The sequence below is a fragment of the Plasmodium knowlesi genome (assembly GCF_000006355.2).
Source record: "Plasmodium knowlesi strain H genome assembly, chromosome: 14".
Lineage (NCBI taxonomy): Eukaryota > Apicomplexa > Aconoidasida > Haemosporida > Plasmodiidae > Plasmodium > Plasmodium knowlesi.
In genome coordinates, this window is record NC_011915.2 from 2,614,966 (window position 1) to 2,635,640 (window position 20,675).

A 20,675-nucleotide genomic window follows, 5' to 3' on the forward strand; every position below is an offset into this window, starting at 1 on the left:
AAGGAAAGAGTGTTTAGGGGGAGGGGGTAAGGAAGGAAGGTTTAGGGGTTAGGAAAGACTACTTAGGGGTATAGAAAGACTACTTAGGGGTAAGGAAAGACTACTTAGGGGTAAGGAAAGACTACTTAGGGGTAAGGAAAGAAGACTTAGGGGGGGTATAGAAAGACTACTTAGGGGTAAGAAAAGACTACTTAGGGGGGGGAGAAAGGGAAGACTACTTAGGGGGGGAGAAAGGGAAGACTACTTAGGGGGGGAGAAAGGAAAGAGTACTTAGGGGGGGGGGTAATAAAAGAGTACTTAGGGGGGGGTAAGAAAAGAGTACTTAGGGGGGGAATAAGGAAAGAGTACTTAGGGGGGGAATAAGGAAAGAGTACTTAGGGGTAAGGAAAGTGTGTTTATGGGGGGGGTAAGGAAAGAGTGTTTAGGGGTAAGGAAAGACTACTTACGGGTAAGGAAAGATTACTTAGGGGTAAGGAAAGACTACTTAGGAGTAAGGGAAGACTACTTAGGGGTATAGAAAGACTACTTAGGGGTATAGGAAGACTACGTAGGGGTAAGGAAAGACTACTTAGGGGTAAGGAAAGAAGGTTTAGGGGAAAGGGAAGACTACTTAGGGGTAAGGAAAGACTACTTAGGGGGGGGAAGGAAAGACTACTTAGGGGTAATGAAAGACTACTTAGGGGTATAGGAAGACTACTTAGGGGTATAGAAAGACTACTTAGGGGATAAGGAAAGAGTACTTAGGGGATAAGGAAAGACTACTTAGGGGTAAGGAAAGACTACTTAGGGGTAAGGAAAGACTACTTAGGGGTATAGAAAGACTACTTAAGGGTATAAGGAAAGACTACTTAGGGGTAAGGAAAGACTACTTAGGGATAAGGAATGAGGGTTTAGGGGAAAGGAAAGGTTCTTTTCTAGGTTATTAGAACAACAATATGGCCTGGTACTTAACCACCCTAAGGGAAGGGAAGGAAGGAGTGTTTAGGGGGGGGTAAGGAAGGAAAGTGTGTTTAAGGGTGCGGACGGAAAGAAGTTTGTTCAGGTGGGGGTAAATAAAGTGTGTTTAGGAGTGGGGGGAAGGAAAGAAGGTCTGTTAGGGGTAAGGAAAGAAGGTTACTTAGGGGGGGGGTAAGGAAAGACTACTTGGGGGTAAGGAAAGACTACTTAGGGGTAAGGAAAGACTACTTAGGTGGAATGAAGGAAGGTTTAGGGGGAAGGTTGTCAGGGTGTAAGAACTTAGATTCCGGGTTCAGGACAAAGGTGTCAGGGTGTTAGAAGTCAGACTCCGGGTTTAGGAGGAAGGTTGTGCGGTTGTTAGAAGTCAGATTCCGAGTTTAGGAGTAAGGTTGTAGGGTGTTCGATGTCAGATTCCGGATTTAGGACAAAGGTTTCAGGGTGTTAGAACTTAGATTCCTGGTTTAGGAGGAAGTTGTCAGGGTATTAGAACTCAGATTCCTGTTTTAGGACAAAGGTGTCAGTGTGTTAGAACTTAGATTTCGGGTTTAGGAGTAGGGTTCCGGGTTTAGGAGTAGTGTTCCCGGTTTAGGAGTAGGGTTCCGGGTTTAGGAGTAGGGTTCCGGGTTTAGGAGTAGGGTTCCAGGTTTAGGAGTAGGGTTCCGGGTTTAGGAGTAGGGTTCCAGGGTTTAGGAGTAAGGTTCCAGGGTTTAGGAGTAAGTTTCCTGGTTTAGGAGTAGGGTTCCGGGTTTAGGATTAGGGTTCCGGGTGTTAGAAAACAGATTCCGGGTTTAGGAAGAATGTTGTAGGGGTGTTAGGATTCAGATTCCGAGTTTAGGACAAAGGTGTCAGGGTGTTAGGACTTAGATTCCGGGTTTAGGACGAAGGTGTCAGGGTGTTAGGACTTAGATTTCCGGTTTAGGACGAAGGTGTCAGGGTGTTAGGACTTAGATTCCGGGTATAGGAAGAAGGTGTCAGGGTGTTAGAACTTAGATTCCGGGTTTAGGAATGAAGGTTGTTAGGGTGTTAGAACTTAGATTCCGGGTTTAGGACAAAGGTGTCAGGGTGTTAGAACTTAGATTCCGGGTTTAGGACAAAGGTGTCAGGGTGTTAGGACTTAGATTCTGGGTTTAGGAGTGAGGTGTCAGGGTGTTAGGACTTAGATTCCGGGTTTAGGACAAAGGTGTCAGGGTGTTAGAACTTAGATTCCGGGTTTAGGAGGAAGGGGTCAGGGTGTTAGAACTTAGATTCCGGGTTTAGGAATAAGGTTTTAGGGGTGTCAGAAATCAGATTCCGCGTTTAGGAGGAACGTTGTCAGGGTGTTAGAACTTAGATTCCGGGTTTAGGACAAGGGTGTCAGGGTGTTAGAAGTCAGATTCTGGGTGTTAGAATAAGGTTTTTAGGGGTGTTAGAAGTCAGATTCCGGGTTTAGGAGGAAAGTGTCAGGGTGTTAGGACTTAGATTCCAGGTTTAGGATAAAGGTGTTAGGGTGTAGGAACTTAGATTCCGGGTTTAGGATGAAGGTTGCCAGGGTGTTAGAAGTGAGATTCCGGTTTTAGGACAAATGTGCCAGGGTGTTAGAACTGAGATTCCGGGTTTTGGACAAAGGTGTCAGGGTGTAAGAACTTAGATTCCGGGTTTAGGAGGAAGATGTCAGGGTGTAAGAACTTAGATTCCGGGTGTAGGAGGATGTTGTCAGGGTGTAAGAACTTAGATTCCGGGTTCAGGGGGAAGGGTTTCAGGGTGTTAGGACTTAGATTCCGGGTTTAGGGCGAAAGTATCAGGGTGTTAGAACATAGATTCCGGGTTTAGGAAGGAGGTTGGAAGGGTGTTAGGACTTAGATTCCGGGTTTAGGAATAAGATGTCAGGGGGGTAGAAGTCAGATTCCGGGTTTAGGAGGAAGGTTCTAGGGGTGTTAGAAGTCTAATTCCGGATTTAGGAGGAACGTTGTAAGGGTCTTAGAATTTAGATTCCGGGTTCAGGAGGAAGGTGTCGGGGTGTTAGAATTTAGATTCCGGATTCAGGAGGAAGGTGTCATGGTGTTGGAACTTAGATTCCGGGTGTAGGAAAAAGGTGTCAGGGTGTTAGAAGTCAGATTGCGGGTTTAGGGGGAAGGTTTCAGGGTGTTAGGACTTAGATTCCGGTTTTAGGATGAAAGTGTCAGGGTGTTAGAACTTAGATTCCCGGTTTAGGAATTAGTTTGTAGGGGTGTTAGAAATCAGATTCCGCGTTCAGGAGGAAGGTTGTAGGGGTGTTAGAACTTTAGATTCCGGGTTTAGTACAGAGGTGTGAGGGTGTTAGAACTTAGATTCCGGGTTTAGGAGGAAGATTGTAGGAGTGTTTGAACTTAGATTCCGGGTTTAGGAGGGAGGTGGCAGGGTGCTAGAACTTAGATTCCGGGTTTAGGAAGAAGGTGTCAGGGTTCAGGAATAAGGTTCCAGGGTTTAGGAGTAAGGTTTCAGGGTTCAGGGGTAAGGTTTCAGGGGTTAGCTTTAGCTACTTCAGGGGGAGAGGAAAAACTCCTCGCTGATAGGTCCTGCATACGACATAACGACCGGATGGTATGAACCGGATGGTAGGAACTGGATGTTAGGAAGTGGATGGTAGTAACCGGATGGTATGAACCAGATGGTATGAACCGGACGGTATGAACCGGATGGTAGACACCGGATTGTAGTCACCGGATTGTAGTCACCGGATGGTATGAACGGGATGGTATGAACCGGATGGTATAAACCGGATAGTATGAACCGGATAGTATGAACCGGATGGTATGAACCGGATGGTATGAACCGGATGAAATGAACCGGATGAAATGAACCGGGTGGTAGAAACCGAATGGTAGTAACCGGATGTTATGAGCCGGATGGTAGTAAGTGGATGGTGGGAAACTGGATGGTAGGAAACCGGATGGTACGAACTGGATGTTGGGAATCGGATGGTATGAACCGGATGGTCTAAACCGGATGGTATGAACCGATTGGTGGGTACCGGATGGTATGAACGCGATAGTATGAGCCGGATGGTAGTAGCCGGATGGTATGAACCGGATGGTAGAAAGCGGATAATAGGAACCGGATGGTATGAACCGGATGGTATGAACCGGATGGTATGGACCGGATGGTATGAACCGGATGGTATGGACCGGATGGTAGTAACCGGATGGCAGGGAAGCATCCCAGCGTCCCTCCCGGGAGGGGTAGGTAAAACTCCTCGAAGACGAAAAACCGGATACGACACAACAGCCGGATGCTAGTAACCGGATGGTATGGACCGGATGGTAGTAACCCGATGGTATGAACTGGACGGTATGAAGCAGGTGGTATGAACCGGATGGTAGGAACCGGATGGTATAAACCGGATGGTAGGAACCCGATGGTATGAAGTGATTGGTATGAAGCGGATGGTATGAACCAGAGGGTATGAACCGGATGGTATGAACCGGATGGTAGGAATTGGATGGTAGGAACCGGATGGTATGAACCGGATGGTGGGAACTGGATGGTGGGAACTGGATGGTGGAGACTGGATGGTGGGAACTGGGTGGTGGGAACTGGATGGTGGGAACTGGATGGGATGAATCGGATGGTATAAACCGGATGGTATGAACCTGGATGGTATGAACCGGATGGTGGGAAGTGGATGGTGGGAAGTGGATGGTGGGAAGTGGATGGTGGAAATCGGATGGTGGAGACTGGATGGTGGAGACTGGATGGTAGTGACTGGGTGGTGGGAACTGCATGGTAGGTACCGGATGGTGGAGACTGGATGGTGGACACTTGATGGTAGAAAGCGGATGGTATTAACCGGATGGTGGGAACTGGATGGAAGTAACCGGATAGTGGGAACAGGATGGTGGGAATTGGATGGTAGAAACCGGATGGTATGAACTGGATGGTAGGTACGGGGTGGTAGGTACGGGATGGTAGGAACCGGATTGTATAAACCGGTTGGTATGAACCGGATGGTATGGACCGGATGGTATGGACCGGATGGTATGGAGCGGATGGTATGGATCGGATGGTATGGATCGGATGGTATGGACCGGATGGTATGGACCGGATGGTATGGACCGGATGGTATGGACCGGATGGTATGGACCGGATGGTAGAAACCGGATGGCAGGGACGCATCCCAGCATCCCTCCCGGGAGGGGTAGGTAAAACTTCTCGAAGACAAAGACCGGATACTGTGAACTAACCTGATGGTGGAAGGTGGATGGTGGGAAGTGGATGGTACAAACCGGATGGCATGAACCGGATGGTATGAGGCGGATGGTAGTGACCGGATGGTATCAAGCGGATGGTAGTGACCGGATGGTAGTGACCGGATGGTATGAACCGGATGGTATGAATCGGATGGTATGAACCGGATGGTACGAACCGGATGGTATGAACCGGATGGTAGTAACCAAATAATAGGAACGTGATGGTGGGAAGTGGATGGTGGAGACTGTATGGTGGTAACTGGATGGTGGAGATCGGATGGTGGAGACTGGATGGTGGAGACTGGATGGTGGAGACTGGATGGTGGAGACTGGATGGTGGAGACTGGATGGTGGAGACTGGATGGTGGGAACTGGATGGTAGGAACTGGATGGTGGAGACTGGATGGTGGAGACTGGATGGTGGAGACTGGATGGTGGAGACTGGATGGTGGAGACTGGATGGTGGAGACTGGATGGTGGAGACTGGATGGTGGAGACTGGATGGTGGAGACCGGATAGCATATGAACCGCAAATTTTAGAACAATCCCAAACGAAAAAAGAAAAAAAAAAAAGAAAAAATTTTTCATCGATTGTGCATGACATACATTTACTCAATCTACATAAATACATACAACATACAACATACATATATATACACATGGTTCTTTACATGTCGTATTAATCTTCTTCTTTTCTTCTTCTCGCAGCCGATGTATGCATGAAGAATGAAAAAGGAAATTTTTGTGAGCGCTTGCAATGTGCACAAAAACATTGGGAATTGAATAACACGGATAAGCAGGTAATTAGCAGCAGCGTCAGGAGGGGGGAAGACTGTACATAAATACATAGATATACATTTATGTATATGTATATATGTATATGTGCCTATATATATATATATATATAGACATGCATATATGTATATATGTATATACCTTCCTTTTCTATATAGAGGAAATTCTGGGACAACAACGTCCAGGAGAAGCTGAAGAGTCTCTTCTCTGCTGCGTCCATTAGTAATGATGGCAACGCTGCTGCCATTTGCAACGGCCCTTCTATGGATAATGCAAATAAAGAAGCTTGCACTCACATGGCAAAATTGTTGAATCACATGTACACAAGCACAAATGGCAATAACAAATATTCTGATCAAATTATTCATTGTCTTCTGTTAAAAGCATATGCTAAAAAATTAAAAGACGAAGCACAGAACAAAGGGCTTTGTGACATAAGCGATGGAATAGAAAAAGCTTTCACAAATGCTGCGACTGGTAAGAGTGGTACTGTTGTTCCATGTAAATGGGATGAAGCTGACTATGAGAAATGCGAAATTACCACAAATGGCCCAAATGGCACCACCAATGAGAAAGTAAAGGAAGAAGTGGTTAAATTGTTCCCGCAGAACGACCAAACGCAGGACCCCAAAATACAAGAAACCTTGGCTAACTTCAATAAGGGAAATTCCTTATGTGAACGAGTAAAATGTGCATTGAATTGGTATAAGAACAACAAGAAGAATGGGCAGGCGGCGCCTGAGTGGGTAAGAAAATAACCATTACACATATACACATATACATATATATGTATATGTATATATATGTATACATATATATATACCAATGTATATGTGAACGTATATGCATATACATGTATGTATACGTATGTATACATATGTATATGTATATATGCATATGCATTTATGCATATGCATATATATATATATATATATATATATATATATATATATATATTACTTGTAGGAGGAAGTATGGAATAAAGTCAAAGAGGATGTCACCTCACTTGGGAACGCCATGTCTAACAATACAGACAACAAATTAGATGACCACTGCAGTGACCTCAGCAACAAGCAAAAAGAAGTATGTCTCCTCTTTGCAAAAGGATTAGACCACATGTACGAAAATACAAATACTGACGGCAATGATGCTATGAAGTTGTTTAAACGAACTATGATGTGCGCAGCATTAAATGCTTATGCAAATAAATTGAAAGCGGACGCGCAGAATAAAACGAGTAGCGGAAAAGGGAGCTGCGACATAAAGGAGGGCATAAGTAAGGCCTTTGGAGCAAGTAAAAACATTATGGAAAAAGGAAAACCTACATGCCAAGGTTCTAACAATCCTGGTTGTTTTCAATGCACATGGGAAGAAGATAAATTTGGTGAATGCAAAATTAACACAAATGGCACAACTGGCCACAGTGAGGAGAAGGTGGAGGAAAAATTGAAGACAATGATTGACGAGGACGATAAGATAGGACTGAAGGAATCTTTAGACAAAATATGTAAGTAGACACTCCAATCTCAATAACCCCCAAACAAAAAAAAAAAAAAGAAAAAAAGAAAAAAAAAAAAAAAGGTGAAAGTTTGAGTACGCCTGTGGGTTCTCAAAAGACAGATTGCGGGCTTAGGAAGAAGGTTTTAGGGGTATAGGAACAAGCTGGTAGGGGTGTTAGAACATAGATTCCGGGTTTAAGAGTAAGGTTCCAGGGTATAGGAATAATGTTGTAGCGGTGTCAGAATTCAGATTCCTCGTTTAGGATGAAGATTGTAGGGGTGTCAGAATAAAGTTGTAGGGGTGTCAGAATAAAGTTGTAGGGGTGTCAGAATAAAGTTGTATGGGTGTTAGAATAATGTTGTATGGGTGTTAGAATAATGTTGTATGGGTGTTAGAATAATGTTGTATGGGTTTTAGAATAATGTTGTATGGGTGTTAGAATAATGTTGTATGGGTGTTAGAATAATGTTGTATGGGTTTTAGAATAATGTTGTATGGGTGTTAGAATAATGTTGTATGGGTGTTAGAAGTGAGATTCCGGGTTTAGGGTGATGACTGTTTTGAGTGTACACAGGACCAAAGTTTTGATAATTGCGAAATTAACACAAATGGCCAGGGCAACACTCAAAATGTAAATAGCAAATTGGAAGGAATGCTTAACGACGAAGTAACTGGACTGACGGAATCTTTGGACAAAATATGTAAGTAGACACCCCCATCACAATAACCAACCAAACCCCCCCAACAAACCCCCCAACCAAAGAAGAAAAAAAAAAAAAAGAAAAAAAAAAAAAAATATTCAGATTCCGGGTTTAGGAATAAGGTTCCAGGGTGTTAGAACTTAGATTCCGGATTTAGGACAAAGGTGTCAGGGTGTCAGAACTCAGATTCCGAGTTCAGAAGGAAGTTGTCAGGGTGTTAGAATAAGGTTTTAGGGGTGTCGGAATATGATTGTGGGGGTGTTGGAATTAAGGTCTTAGGGGTGTCAGAATTTGGATTGCGGGTTTAGGAGGGAGGTGTCGGAGTGTTAGAATTTAGATTCCGGGTTTAGGAATAAGGTTGTAGGGGTGATGGAATAATGGTTTTAGCGGTATTAGAATAAGTTTTTAGGGTATAGGAGTAAGGTTCTAAGGGTATAGGAGTAACGTTTTAGGATATAGGAGGAAGGTTGTACGGGTATAAGATGAAGGTTGTAGGGTGTTAGAATAAGGTTGTAGGGGTGTCAGAAATCAGATTCCCGGTTTAGGACAAAGGTGTCAGGGTGTTAGAATGCAGATTCCGGGTTTAGGAGTAGGGTTCCGGGTTTAGGAGTAGGCTTCCGGGTTTAGGAGTAGGGTTCCGGGTTTAGGAGTAGGGTTCCGGGTTTAGGAGTAGGGTTCCGGGTTTAGGAGTAGGGTTCCGGGTTTAGGAGTAGGGTTCCGGGTTTAGGAGTAGGGTTCCGGGTTTAGGAGTAGGGTTCCGGGTTTAGGAGTAGGGTTCCGGGTTTAGGAGTATGGTTCCGGGTTTAGGAGTAAGGTTCCGGGTTTAGGAGTAGGGTTCCGGGTTTAGGAGTGGGGTTCCGGGTTTAGGATTATGGTTCCAGGGTTTAGGAGTAGGGTTCCGGGTTTAGGTGTAGGGTTCCGGGTTTAGGAGTAGGGTTCCGGGTTTAGGAGTAGGGTTCCGGGTTTAGGAGTAGGGTTCCGGGTTTAGGAGTAGGGTTCCGGGTTTAGGAGGAAGGTTCCAGGGTATAGGAATAAGGTTCCGGGGGCAGCTTTAGTTCAGTAAGGGGAGGGAAGGGAAGAACTCCTCGCACACAGGAACTGGATACGGCACCAACCGGATGGTACGAACCCGATGGTATATACCGGATGGTGGAGACTGGATGGTGGAAACTGGACGGTAGTAAGTGGATGGTGGAGACTGGATGGTGGAGACTGGATGGTGGAGACTGGATGGTGGAGACTGGATGGTGGGAACCGGATGGTATGAACCGGATGGTATGAACCGGATGGTATGAACCGGATGGTATGAACCGGATGGTAGGAACCGGATGGTATGAACCGGATGGCACGGAAGCATCCCAGAATCCCTCCCGGGAGGGGTAGGTAAAACTCCTTGAAGACAAAGACCGAATACGACAGAACAACCGGATGGTGGGAAGTGGATGGTACGAACCGGATGGTAGTAACCTGATGGTTGTAACCGGACGGTATGAGCCGGATGGTAGACACTGGATGGTAGACACCGGATGGTAGACACTGGATGGTAGACACCGGATGGTAGACACTGGATGGTAGACACCGGATGGTATGAACCTGATAGTATGAACCGGATGGTAGTAACCGGATGGCAGGGACGCATCCCAGCATCTCTCCCGGGAGGGGTTAGGAAAAACTCCTCGCAGGCAGGGACTGGATACGACACACCAACCGGATGGTAGGAAGCGGATGGTAGGGACCGAACGGCAGTAACCGGATGGTAGTAACCTGATGGTAGAAACCGGATGGTAGGAATCGGATGGTATGAACCGGATAGTATGAACCGGATGGTATGAAACGGATGGCATGGAAGCATCCCAGCATCCCTCCCGGGAGGGCTGGGAAAAAACTCCTCGAAGACAAAGACCGGATACGACACCACAACCGGATGGTAGAAACTGGATGGTAGTAACGGGGTGGTAGGAACCGGATGGTATGAACCGAATGGTAGTAACCGGATGCTAGTAACCGGATGGTAGGAACTGAATGGTATAAAGCGGATGGCAAGGAAACCGGATACTACAGAACCAACCTACCACAACAACACAACAACCAACAAACATCACCGAAACAGTTACTACACGACTATGTTTATGGGGGGAGAAAAGACAACATCACAACACCCACTACATAGACAACCATCGTCATCATATCACTCATCCTTTGTACATTGTTCTTTCTTCTTGTAGGTTTAGAGTGTCTGGATAAGGGCCAATTATGTGATCGTGCACAGTGTGTATCTGAAAGATGGGTAGAAAACGGGAAAACGCAGAATGGCGGAAGTGGGGTCGACCGCACTTGGGTAAGGAAATAACCATTATACATATATACGTGTACATATATACACATATACATACGTACTTACATCTATACATTTATGTATATGTAGATATGTGCATATATGTATACATGTATGTACATATACATATACATATGTATATGTATATATGTGCATATGCATTTATGCATATGCATATATATATATATATATATATATATATATATATATATATATATATATATCCCCTACTTGTAGGATAACTTATGGAAAACGGGCAATGGTTTAGGGAAGGAATTAGAGGAACTCTCGGGGAAGATGAAAGCGAAGAAAGGAGAGGCTGAGAAACACTGCAGTGAACTTGGGAATGGGGATAATAAAGAAGCATGTATGCTTATTGCTGCAGGTTTAAAGAGTATTTATGAAATTACTGCAAATGCAGATTCAACGGGGAAGATCACAAAGAAGGCATTAGAGGACCAATTATTTAAACGTACCATGCAATGTGTTTTATTAAATGCTTTTGCTGATAAATTAGAACAACTTCCATGTAAGGATGAGAAGAAAGTAACAAATGCAATAACCCACGCTTTTACGACGAAGAATAGTGCTATTAAGGGCGACGTTTCTACGTGCACAAAAGATGGTGATAAATGTTTTACGTGTAGTAGGTATAACACCCTCGCCAGTTGCCAAATTGGCGAGAAAGGTAAGGAAACGAAGAATGTAAATACGGAAGTACAACCCATGCTAGAGAAAAATGAGACACTCAAGAATCAATCTCTGGAGAAGAAAATATGTAAGTAGACATTTTTTTTCTCTCCTCCAACCTACCAATAACAAATATATGACCATTCCACATCCATTCCACATCCATTCACATCCACCTTCATCCATTTCCAAAACAAAAACAACAACAAAAACCAACGAACAAAAACCACCGAACAAAAACGAACGAACAAAAACCAACGAACAAAAATCCAACAAAAACAACAACAAAAATACAAAAACAAAAATACAAAAACAAAAACAAAAATACAACAACAAAAATACAAAAACAAAAACAAAAATACAAGAACAAAAACAAACAAACAAAAACAGAAACAATTTGTTCTATATATATATATATATATGTATAGACGTATATATGTATATATATATGTATACATATACGTATATGTATATATGTGTACATGTATATATATGTATAAACATATATGTGTATATGTATGTATATATATATATATGTATATAGGTATATATATATACATATATATATATGTATGTATATATATGTATATATATATATATATATATATGTATATATGTGTCTATGCGTTTGTCTGTGTCTGTTTTTGTAGGTAAACCATGTAAAGAGGATAACTTTTGCAAAAATCTTACATGTGTAGCAAACAAATGGGCAGAAAGGAAGTACGGAAGTTCAACCGGAAACGTTACCTGGGTAAGGAATGTGTGGTTGTGCTCATGGTTGTGGTCTGGTGTGCTGATGTTGGAATGGAAATAACCATAACATCCATAACATCCATAACAACATCCATAACAACATCCATAACAACATCCATAACAACATCCATAACATCCATAACAATAACAACATCCATAATAACATCCATAACAACATCCATAACAACATCCATAACAACATCCATAACAACATCCATAACAACATCCATAACAACATCCATAACAACATCCATAACAACATCCATAACAACATCCATAACAACATCCATAACAACATCCATAACAATAATAACATCAATAACATCGACGACGTATATGTTCATATATGTACATATTTATATATATATATACGTATGTGTACACGCATGTGTACACGTATATATATATATATATATATATATATATATATATATATATATATATATATATATATATATCGTTTTATGTTTAGGATGAAATGAAGAGTGATTTTGAAGCAGAGTTAGAATCACTGCTGGAAGACATGAAGGATAAACGGGGTGATGTTGCTAAATACTGCGACGGCAGTGGCGGCGCCGGCTGGGAGGACGGCCCTGCCAGCGATGCTAACGAAGCCGCTTGCAAGCTTGTTGCAGCAGGGCTGCAACATATTTCGAGCATTCAAAAGAAATATGAGGGGGAGGAGGAAAACCCCTATGATAACCAAGAGTTTAAACAATTTGCTTCCTGTTTAATGTTAAAAGCTGTCATACAAAAAATGAAAGAAGAGAGCAACTTCTGCAACATAGAACCCGGCATAAACAGGGCATTCGATTTTGCAGACGTCATTAAAGAGGAACATTGCACGAATGATAAACCTTGCATTGAATGCAAGTTCAAGGACAGCTATGATGATTGCAATATTGGCAGTAATGGCACTGACGAAGTAAAGCCTACATTGGAAGCATTACTCAAGGATAATAGTTATAAGTCCACAATTGACACCACCCTGGAACCAATAACTAAAACAGACCAAAAGGAGACACCCCTCTGTAGTCGTCTACAGTGTCTAGCATCTCGAGTGGAAGCACATAATGGAGGAAGTCAAGCGGTAAGTAGAATAAGAAGAAAAGGAATAAAAAGAGAATAAAAGAAAAAGGAATAAGAGGAAAAAGAAAAGGAATAAAAAAAGAAAAAATTTATATTTCGGGTTAAGGAGTAAGGTTTTTTAGGGGTATTGGAATAAGGTTGTAGGGTGCTAGAATTCAGATTCTGGTTTTAGGAGGAAGCTTGTAAGGGTTTTAGAATAAGATTGTAGGGGTGTTATAATAAGGTCGTAGGGGTGTTGAAATGAACGTTGTAGGGGTGCTAGAATAAGGTGGTGAGGGTATTAGAATGAAGGTTGTAAGGTTGTTAGAATAAGGTTGTAGGGGTGTTGGAATAACGTTGTAGGGGTGGTGGAATAACGTTGTAGGGGTGTTCGAATAGGGTTGTAGGGGTGTTCGAATAGGGTTGTAGGGGTGTTCGAATAAAGGTTGTAGGGTATAGCAGTAATGTTTTTAGGGGTGTCAGAATAAGGTGGTAAGGGTGTTAGAATAAGGTGGTAAGGGTGTCAGAATATGGTTGTTGGGGTATAGGAATAAGGTTTTAGGGGTATAGGAGTAAGGTTGTATGGGTATAGGAATAAGGTTGTAAATGTATTACAATAAGGTTGCAGGGGTGTTATAATATTTTTGTAGGGGTGTTGGAATAAGGTGGTTCGGGTGTTAAGATAAGGTCGTAGGGGTATTAGAATAAGGTTTTAGGGGTATTGGAATGATGTCGAGGGTATTGGATGAAGGTGGTAAGGGTGTTAGAATAAGGTGGTAGGGGTGTTGGAATAAGGTTGTGGGGGTATTAGAATGAGGTTGTGGGGGTGTCAGTATTCGTATTCCGTGTTCAGGAGTAAGGTTGTTGGGGTGTTGGAATTAAGGTTGTGGGGGTCTTAGAATAAGGTTGTAGGGGTATTGGAATAACGTTGTAGGAGTGTTGGAATGAAGGTTGTAGGGGTGTTAGAATAAGGTTGTAAGGGTATAGGAGTAAGGTTTTAGGGGTATAGGAGTAAGGTTTTAGTGTATAGGAGTAAAGGTTTTAGGGTATAGGAATAAGGTATCAGGGGTTAGCTTCAATTGAGTAGGGGGAAGGGAAAGGAAAAACTCCTCGCAGACAGAGACCGGATGGCAGGGGAGGGCCAACCGCATACTACACAGACCAATACGAAAGGGAAAAAAAGAAAAAAGAAAAAGAACATATACTTATACATATACATATACATATACGTATGTATATGTATATATGCATATGCATTTATGCATATGCATATATATATATATATATATATATATATATATATATATATATATATATATATATATATATATATATATTATATTCTACTTATACAGGAAAAATTCTGGAAGGAGGAAGTCAGGGACCTGTGGAAAGACCTGTCCGCAGCAATGACGAAGACAAAGGGTAATGACCAAACCGGAAGTGGATGTGAGAGCATGGATAATGGCAGTGGCACTGCCACTAAACCTCCCACTAAACCTCCCACTAGACCTGCCACGGGCCCTGAAAAGAAGGCATGCAATTATTTGCATGCCGGCTTAAAACATCTGTATACGACGACGCCGTCGGCGCCGTCGACGTCAGGAACTGGTAATCCTGTTTTGGACAACCCACTGTTGAAACAAACAGTGGGTTGTTTATTACTTCACGCTTATGCAAAGAAAATGAAAGAAGACTCAAAATGTGTCATTGATTCTGGTATAGAGAAGGCATTTAAGGCATTTAATGATATTAATAATGCTAATTGCAATGGCAAGGGACAATGTGTCCCTTGCCCATGGAATGAAGACGACTATGACAACTGCCAAATTACTATAACTGGCACATCTGACGGAACCACCCAAACGCCAGTAACGGAAAAGTTAGCACATGTTCAGGGCGAAATTAACACCATCGCAGAGGGCGACCTAAAGAACATAAATGACATATCCACTTTATGCGATTATATTAAATGCGCCGGACCCAAGTGGTTCAAAAACAAAAAAGAGACTAATAATAACTCTACGCAGAGTTGGGTAAGTATTACTACCAGCATCCAACCTACCATCAACACAACACTTGGGGGGGGTAAAAGGAATAATTAAAAAAAAAAAGGAAAAAAAAAAAAATGTTCAGATTCCGGGTTTAGGAATAAAGGTTGTAGGGCTGTTAGAAGTCAGATTCCGGGTTTAGGAAAAAGGTGTCAGGGTGTAAGAACTTAGATTCCGAGTTTAGGACAAAGGTGTCAGGGTGTTAGAAAACAGATTCCGGGTTTAGGAGGAAGGTTGTAGGGGTGTTAGAAGTCAGATTCCCGGATTAGGACAAAGGTTTTAGGGGTGTTAGAACTTAGATTCCGGGTTTAGGAGAAAGGTGTTAGGGTGTCAGAACTTAGATTCCGGGTTTAGGGGGAAGGTGTCAGGGTGTTAGAACTTAGGTTCCAGGTTTAGGAGGGAGGTGCCAGGGTGTTAGAATGGGGTTGTTAGGGTGCTAGAATAAGGTGATAAGGGTGTTAGAATAAGGTTGTTAGGGTGTTAGAATAAGGTGATAAGGGTGTTAGAACAAGGTGGTAAGGGTGTAGGAAGAACGTTTCAGGGTATAGGAATAAGGTCCTAGGGGTGTCAGAATAGGGTCTTAGGGGTGTCAGAATAGGGTCTTAGGGGTGTCAAAATAGGGTCTTAGGGGTGTCAGAATAAGGTCTTAGGGGTGTCACAATAAGGTGGTAAGGGTGTTAGAATAAGGTGGTAAGGGTGTCAGAATAAGGTGGTAAGGTTGTTAGAATAAGGTGGTAAGGGTATAGGTATAAGGTTGTTGGGGTGTCGGAATAATGTTGTTGGGGTGTTAGAATAGGGTCTTAGGGGTGTCAAAATAGGGTCTTAGGGGTGTCAAAATAGGCTCTTAGGGGTGTCAGAATAGGGTCTTAGGGGTGTCAGAATAGGGTCTTAGGGGTGTCAGAATAGGGTCTTAGGGGTGTCAGAATAGGGTCTTAGGGGTGCTAGAATAAGGTGATAAGGGTGTTAGAATAAGGTTGTTAGGGTGTTAGAATAAGGTGGTAATGGTGTCAGAATAGGGTCTTAGGGGTGTCAGAATAGGGTCTTAGTGGTGTCAGAATAGGGTCTTAGGGGTGTCAGAATAAGGTTGTAGGGGTGTTAGAATAAGGTTGTAGGGGTGTCAGAATAGGGTCTTAGGGGTGCCAGAATAGGGTCTTAGGGGTGTCAGAATAGGGTCTTAGGGGTGTCAGAATAGGGTCTTAGGGGTGTCAGAATAGGGTCTTAGGGGTGTCAGAATAGGGTCTTAGGGGTGTCAGAATAGGGTCTTAGGGGTGTCAGAATAGGGTCTTAGGGGTGTCAGAATAAGGTTGTATTGGTGTTAGAATAAGGTGGTAATGGTGTCAGAATAGGGTCTTAGGGGTGTCTGAATAGGGTCCTAGGGGTGTCAGAATAGGGTGTTAAGGGTGTTAGAATAAGGTTTTAGGGGTGTCAGAATAGGGTCTTAGGGGTGTCAGAATAGGGTCTTAGGGGTGCTAGAATAAGGTGATAAGGGTGTTAGAATAAGGTTGTTAGGGTGTTAGAATAAGGTGATAAGGGTGTTAGAACAAGGTGGTAAGGGTGTAGGAAGAACGTTTCAGGGTATAGGAATAAGGTTCTAGGGTTTAGGAGTAAGGTTCCGGGGTTAGCTTTAGCTGCTTTAGGGGGGGAAAGTAAAAACTCCTCGCAGACAGGGACCGGATACTACACGAACCGGATGGCAGACATTGATCGGATACTAAACAACCTACGAACTACATATATATAACCTTTTTTTTTTTTTCACAGTGTGACTTTTGGGATAACCCTGTTAAGACAGCACTGACGGAGTTGTTTAACAAGATCGAGTCTGAAGGAAAGAAAAACAATAATGGTGTATGCAAAGCATTCGGTGATGATAATCCTGATAGTGTCGAAAGAAAAGCATGTAATCATATCACAGCAGGTTTACAACACATTAAGGAAATTAGTGGTAATGACCAACTGCTCCATCAAGCAGTTGATTGTATTGCTCTTAACATGTATGCTGATGAAATAATTACCAGGTCGAATGATAAATGCCCCATTGGTGAGGATAAAATAACACAAATGTTTGAAAAATGGAATAAAAATCATAATTCTCCGTGTTCTGGTAGTGGTGCTAATAATAATGGTTGTTTTGAATGCACAAGACAACCAAACTTTAGTAGTTGCGAACTTAGTGTTGACAGCTCTTTGGTGGATAAAACAACAAATGGAAATTGCATTGATAAAGACAAAAGAGATAATGTCCAAACTGAAATAAACAAACTCCTCAACGAAGACAAAAACCAATCCCAACCCAACTCTACCATTAAATCCAACATAACAACCACCTTAACTACTATCACTGAAATGACCTCTTCTTTCTGTACTCAACTCCAATGCGCAGCAAAGAAATGGAAATCAGCAAAGAACAAAATCACAAATGGAAAGGCAAGTGGACAAAGCACCGATGTGAACTGGGTAAGGGCGATAGACAACTACATATATACGTACACATAGATGTATATATGTACATATATGTATATGTATATATATATGTACGTATATATATGTATGTATATATATGTATGTAGATGTATATGCATATGTATATATATATGTATATGTATATACGTATATATGTATATATGTATATATATGTATATATGTGTATGCATAGATGTATGTATATATGTATATGTATGTATATATGTATACACATATGTGTATACATATGTGTATACATATACATATATATTTTTTTTTCTTCTTACTTCCTTCTTTTATTCTATGTTTAGGATGCCTTGAAGACTGACATCGGAAAGGAATTAAATGAACTTTTAGAATATATGACGAAGTCTGAAAATCAGAATGCAGTTACCCAATACTGCAAAGACAACGACGCTAAATGGAATAATTTTGGCCATAAAGAAAGGAAAACAAATAAAGCAGCTTGTCTGCTTTTTGCTGCAGGACTGCAGCATATATATAAAAATAGCACGAAGGGCCCTGTTAAGGGCCCATCGTTTGAACAAACGATGGGTTGTTTATTTCTTAAAGAGTATGCAAAACAATTGCAAGCAATGGCAAATAAGAAGAAACAAGGAAATAGTTGGGTACATCCTCTTTGTGACATAGAGGATGGTATAACACATGCTTTTGAAAAAAGTGAAGAAATTATGAATGCAACATCTTCATGCAAAACTAGTGGTACTAATGATTGTTTTGTGTGCAAACAAAACGACGTTTATGAAACTTGCCAAATTGGCGATGACAAAATAGGAGAAAAAGTTGATAAATTGTTCAAAGACGATCAGAAACAAACCCATATGCAACAAACATTAGAGAATACAGTCTGTCCCATCCTTCTTACGGATCTCCTTACCCCTTTTCTTCCTTTGGCTCCTGTCTCTATTGGTCTTTCTGCTATGGCTTATTACCTTTGGAAGGTAAGATAAAAAAAAAAAATAAAAAAGAAAAAAATTAATAGGAAAAGAAAATTTTTTTTTAATGGTTAAAAGGAAAAAAAAATTTTTTTTAATGGTTAAAAAGAAAAAAAAAAAATTTTTAATGGTAAAGAAAAAAAAATTTTTAATGTGTAAGAAGAACATTTCACAATCTTCATAACAAAAATATCCTCTCACTTTTTTTTTTTTTTTTTTTTTTTTTTTTGTAGTATTTTGGTCCGCTTGGTAAAGGAGGACCACGTTTCAGAAGATCTCCTGCTGAAATACGCGGTCCATCGGTGCAGGAACAAGTCCTCGATCATGTGGAAGAAGCTGGTCCACATGAATATCGATTAGTGAAGGAACGAAAACCTCGTTCTGCTCCAACGAGAACAAAACGTTCTGGTCCCGTGAATCGCCGCACGATTATTGAAATTCATTTTGAAGTGTTGGATGAATGTCAAAAAGGGGACACACAATTGAACCAGAAGGATTTTCTGGAACTTTTGGTTCAAGAGTTCATGGGATCGGAATTTATGGAAGAAGAAGAACAGGTTTCTAAGGAAGAGGTTCTTATGGAAGGGGTTCCTATGGAAAATGTTCCAATGGAACGTGTTCCAAGTTTAGCTTCCGGGTTTATGGTTTAGGGTTCACAGTTTAGGGGTTTATGTTTATGGTTTCATGGTTCAGTGTTTATTGTTTAAGATGAAGGATATTGGTTTCACACTTTTTGTCCTTTTTTTTTTTTTTTTTTTTTCCTTTTTATTTGTTCTTGAAAAAAAAAGAAGAAGAAAAAAAAAAAAAATTCTTTCTTCCACATTCTATTCTCATTTTGTTTGCAAAATTTTTTTCTTTTTTTTTGGTGAAAGGACACCCTTTTGTTTTTAGAAAAAAAAAAAAAAAAAACATTCTTCTTTTTTTTTTTAAGAACATACATTTTTTTTTTTTTAGAACACACATTCTTTTTTTTTTTTTTTTCCTTTTTATTTGTTCTTAAAAAAAAAAAAGAAGAAAAGAATCTTCACGCAAAAACATCTAAACACCAGGCCATATATTGTTGTTTTTACACCTTAAAACATGGAAATTGAAACCTAAATCCTAAAAGTTTTCTCTTTTTTTTTTCCTCTTTTTTTTTTTTCTTTCATTTTTTTTATTTTTTTTCTTTTTCCTTAAAAATTTTTTTTTTGTTGGCATTCTTGCGAAAAGTTGCCCCCAATAGGTGTTATATCCTATTCTCGTAAAAAAGTGTATGAGACATCCGCGCGCGAGCGCCCGCGCCCCCAGCGCGGACACTATATTACGGTTTCCGTGGCAAAAAAGTGTGGAAGAACGCTAGAACATTCATATAATTAAAACTTTAAAAAAAAAAAAAAAAAAAAAAAAGCAAATAATGGGGAAAAAAAAAAAAATTGTATATTGTATTCATAATATTTTCCGCGTAAAAAAAAAATATAATGGTTCCATATAATCATAGAAACCATGTCTATACAATAATCATTATAAGATATTACTAAAACAATTAGACAAGTCTGATGATTCATGCTAAAAAATTACATACACACGAAAAAAAAAAATAAACCAAAAAAAGAAAAATTCATGATTTAATTTTTTGAAATGGGAGATTTTTTTTATATTTCGCATGACATAAGAGTTGAATTTTTTCCTTCCCGACCTTGTTAACGTTACACATATGGGATGAATAAATTTTCTTCGGTACAACTTGAACGCAGAACCCTAAAACCCTGAAATGTGAAGACTAAACCGTGAAACATAAACCCCTAAAACTATACTCTACAAACATTAAACCTAAACCGTAAAACTATACTCTACACAAATTAAACCTAAACCCTTATCCTACATTCACTCTAACCCTAAACCCTGATACTACATTCAACTTAACCCTAAACCCGGATACTACTTTCAACTTAACCCCAAACCCTGATCCTACTATCACTATAACCCTAAACCCTCATCATACATTCACCTGAAAACTAAATCCTGATTCTACATTCACCCTAACCATAAACCTTGATCCTACTATCACCATAACCCTAAACCTTGATCCTACTATCACCATAACCCCAAACCCTCATCATACATTCACCTGAAAACTAAATCCTGATTCTACATTCACCCTAACCATAAACCTTGATCCTACTATCACCATAACCCTAAACCTTGATCATACTATCACCATA

At 41.0% G+C, this 20,675-nt stretch overlaps 1 protein-coding gene across 1 annotated transcript in view; it reads left to right on the forward strand.

Moving 5' to 3' along the window:
- Positions 1 to 19,124, forward strand: part of PKNH_1459300 (SICAvar, type I) — a gene marked incomplete at both ends in the record, with an annotated part of 20,935 nt that extends 1,811 nt beyond the window's left edge. Inside the window, 11 exons of the mRNA XM_039113688.1 lie at positions 5,871 to 5,962; positions 6,116 to 6,703; positions 6,924 to 7,464; positions 10,384 to 10,496; positions 10,731 to 11,271; positions 11,834 to 11,934; positions 12,409 to 13,026; positions 14,360 to 15,040; positions 16,817 to 17,512; positions 17,830 to 18,480; positions 18,708 to 19,124. Coding sequence (XP_038970056.1) covers positions 5,871 to 5,962; positions 6,116 to 6,703; positions 6,924 to 7,464; positions 10,384 to 10,496; positions 10,731 to 11,271; positions 11,834 to 11,934; positions 12,409 to 13,026; positions 14,360 to 15,040; positions 16,817 to 17,512; positions 17,830 to 18,480; positions 18,708 to 19,124 — 5,039 coding nt within the window. The remainder of the gene's footprint in view (positions 1 to 5,870; positions 5,963 to 6,115; positions 6,704 to 6,923; positions 7,465 to 10,383; positions 10,497 to 10,730; positions 11,272 to 11,833; positions 11,935 to 12,408; positions 13,027 to 14,359; positions 15,041 to 16,816; positions 17,513 to 17,829; positions 18,481 to 18,707) is intronic.
- Between the last annotated feature and the right edge of the window lie 1,551 nt (positions 19,125 to 20,675).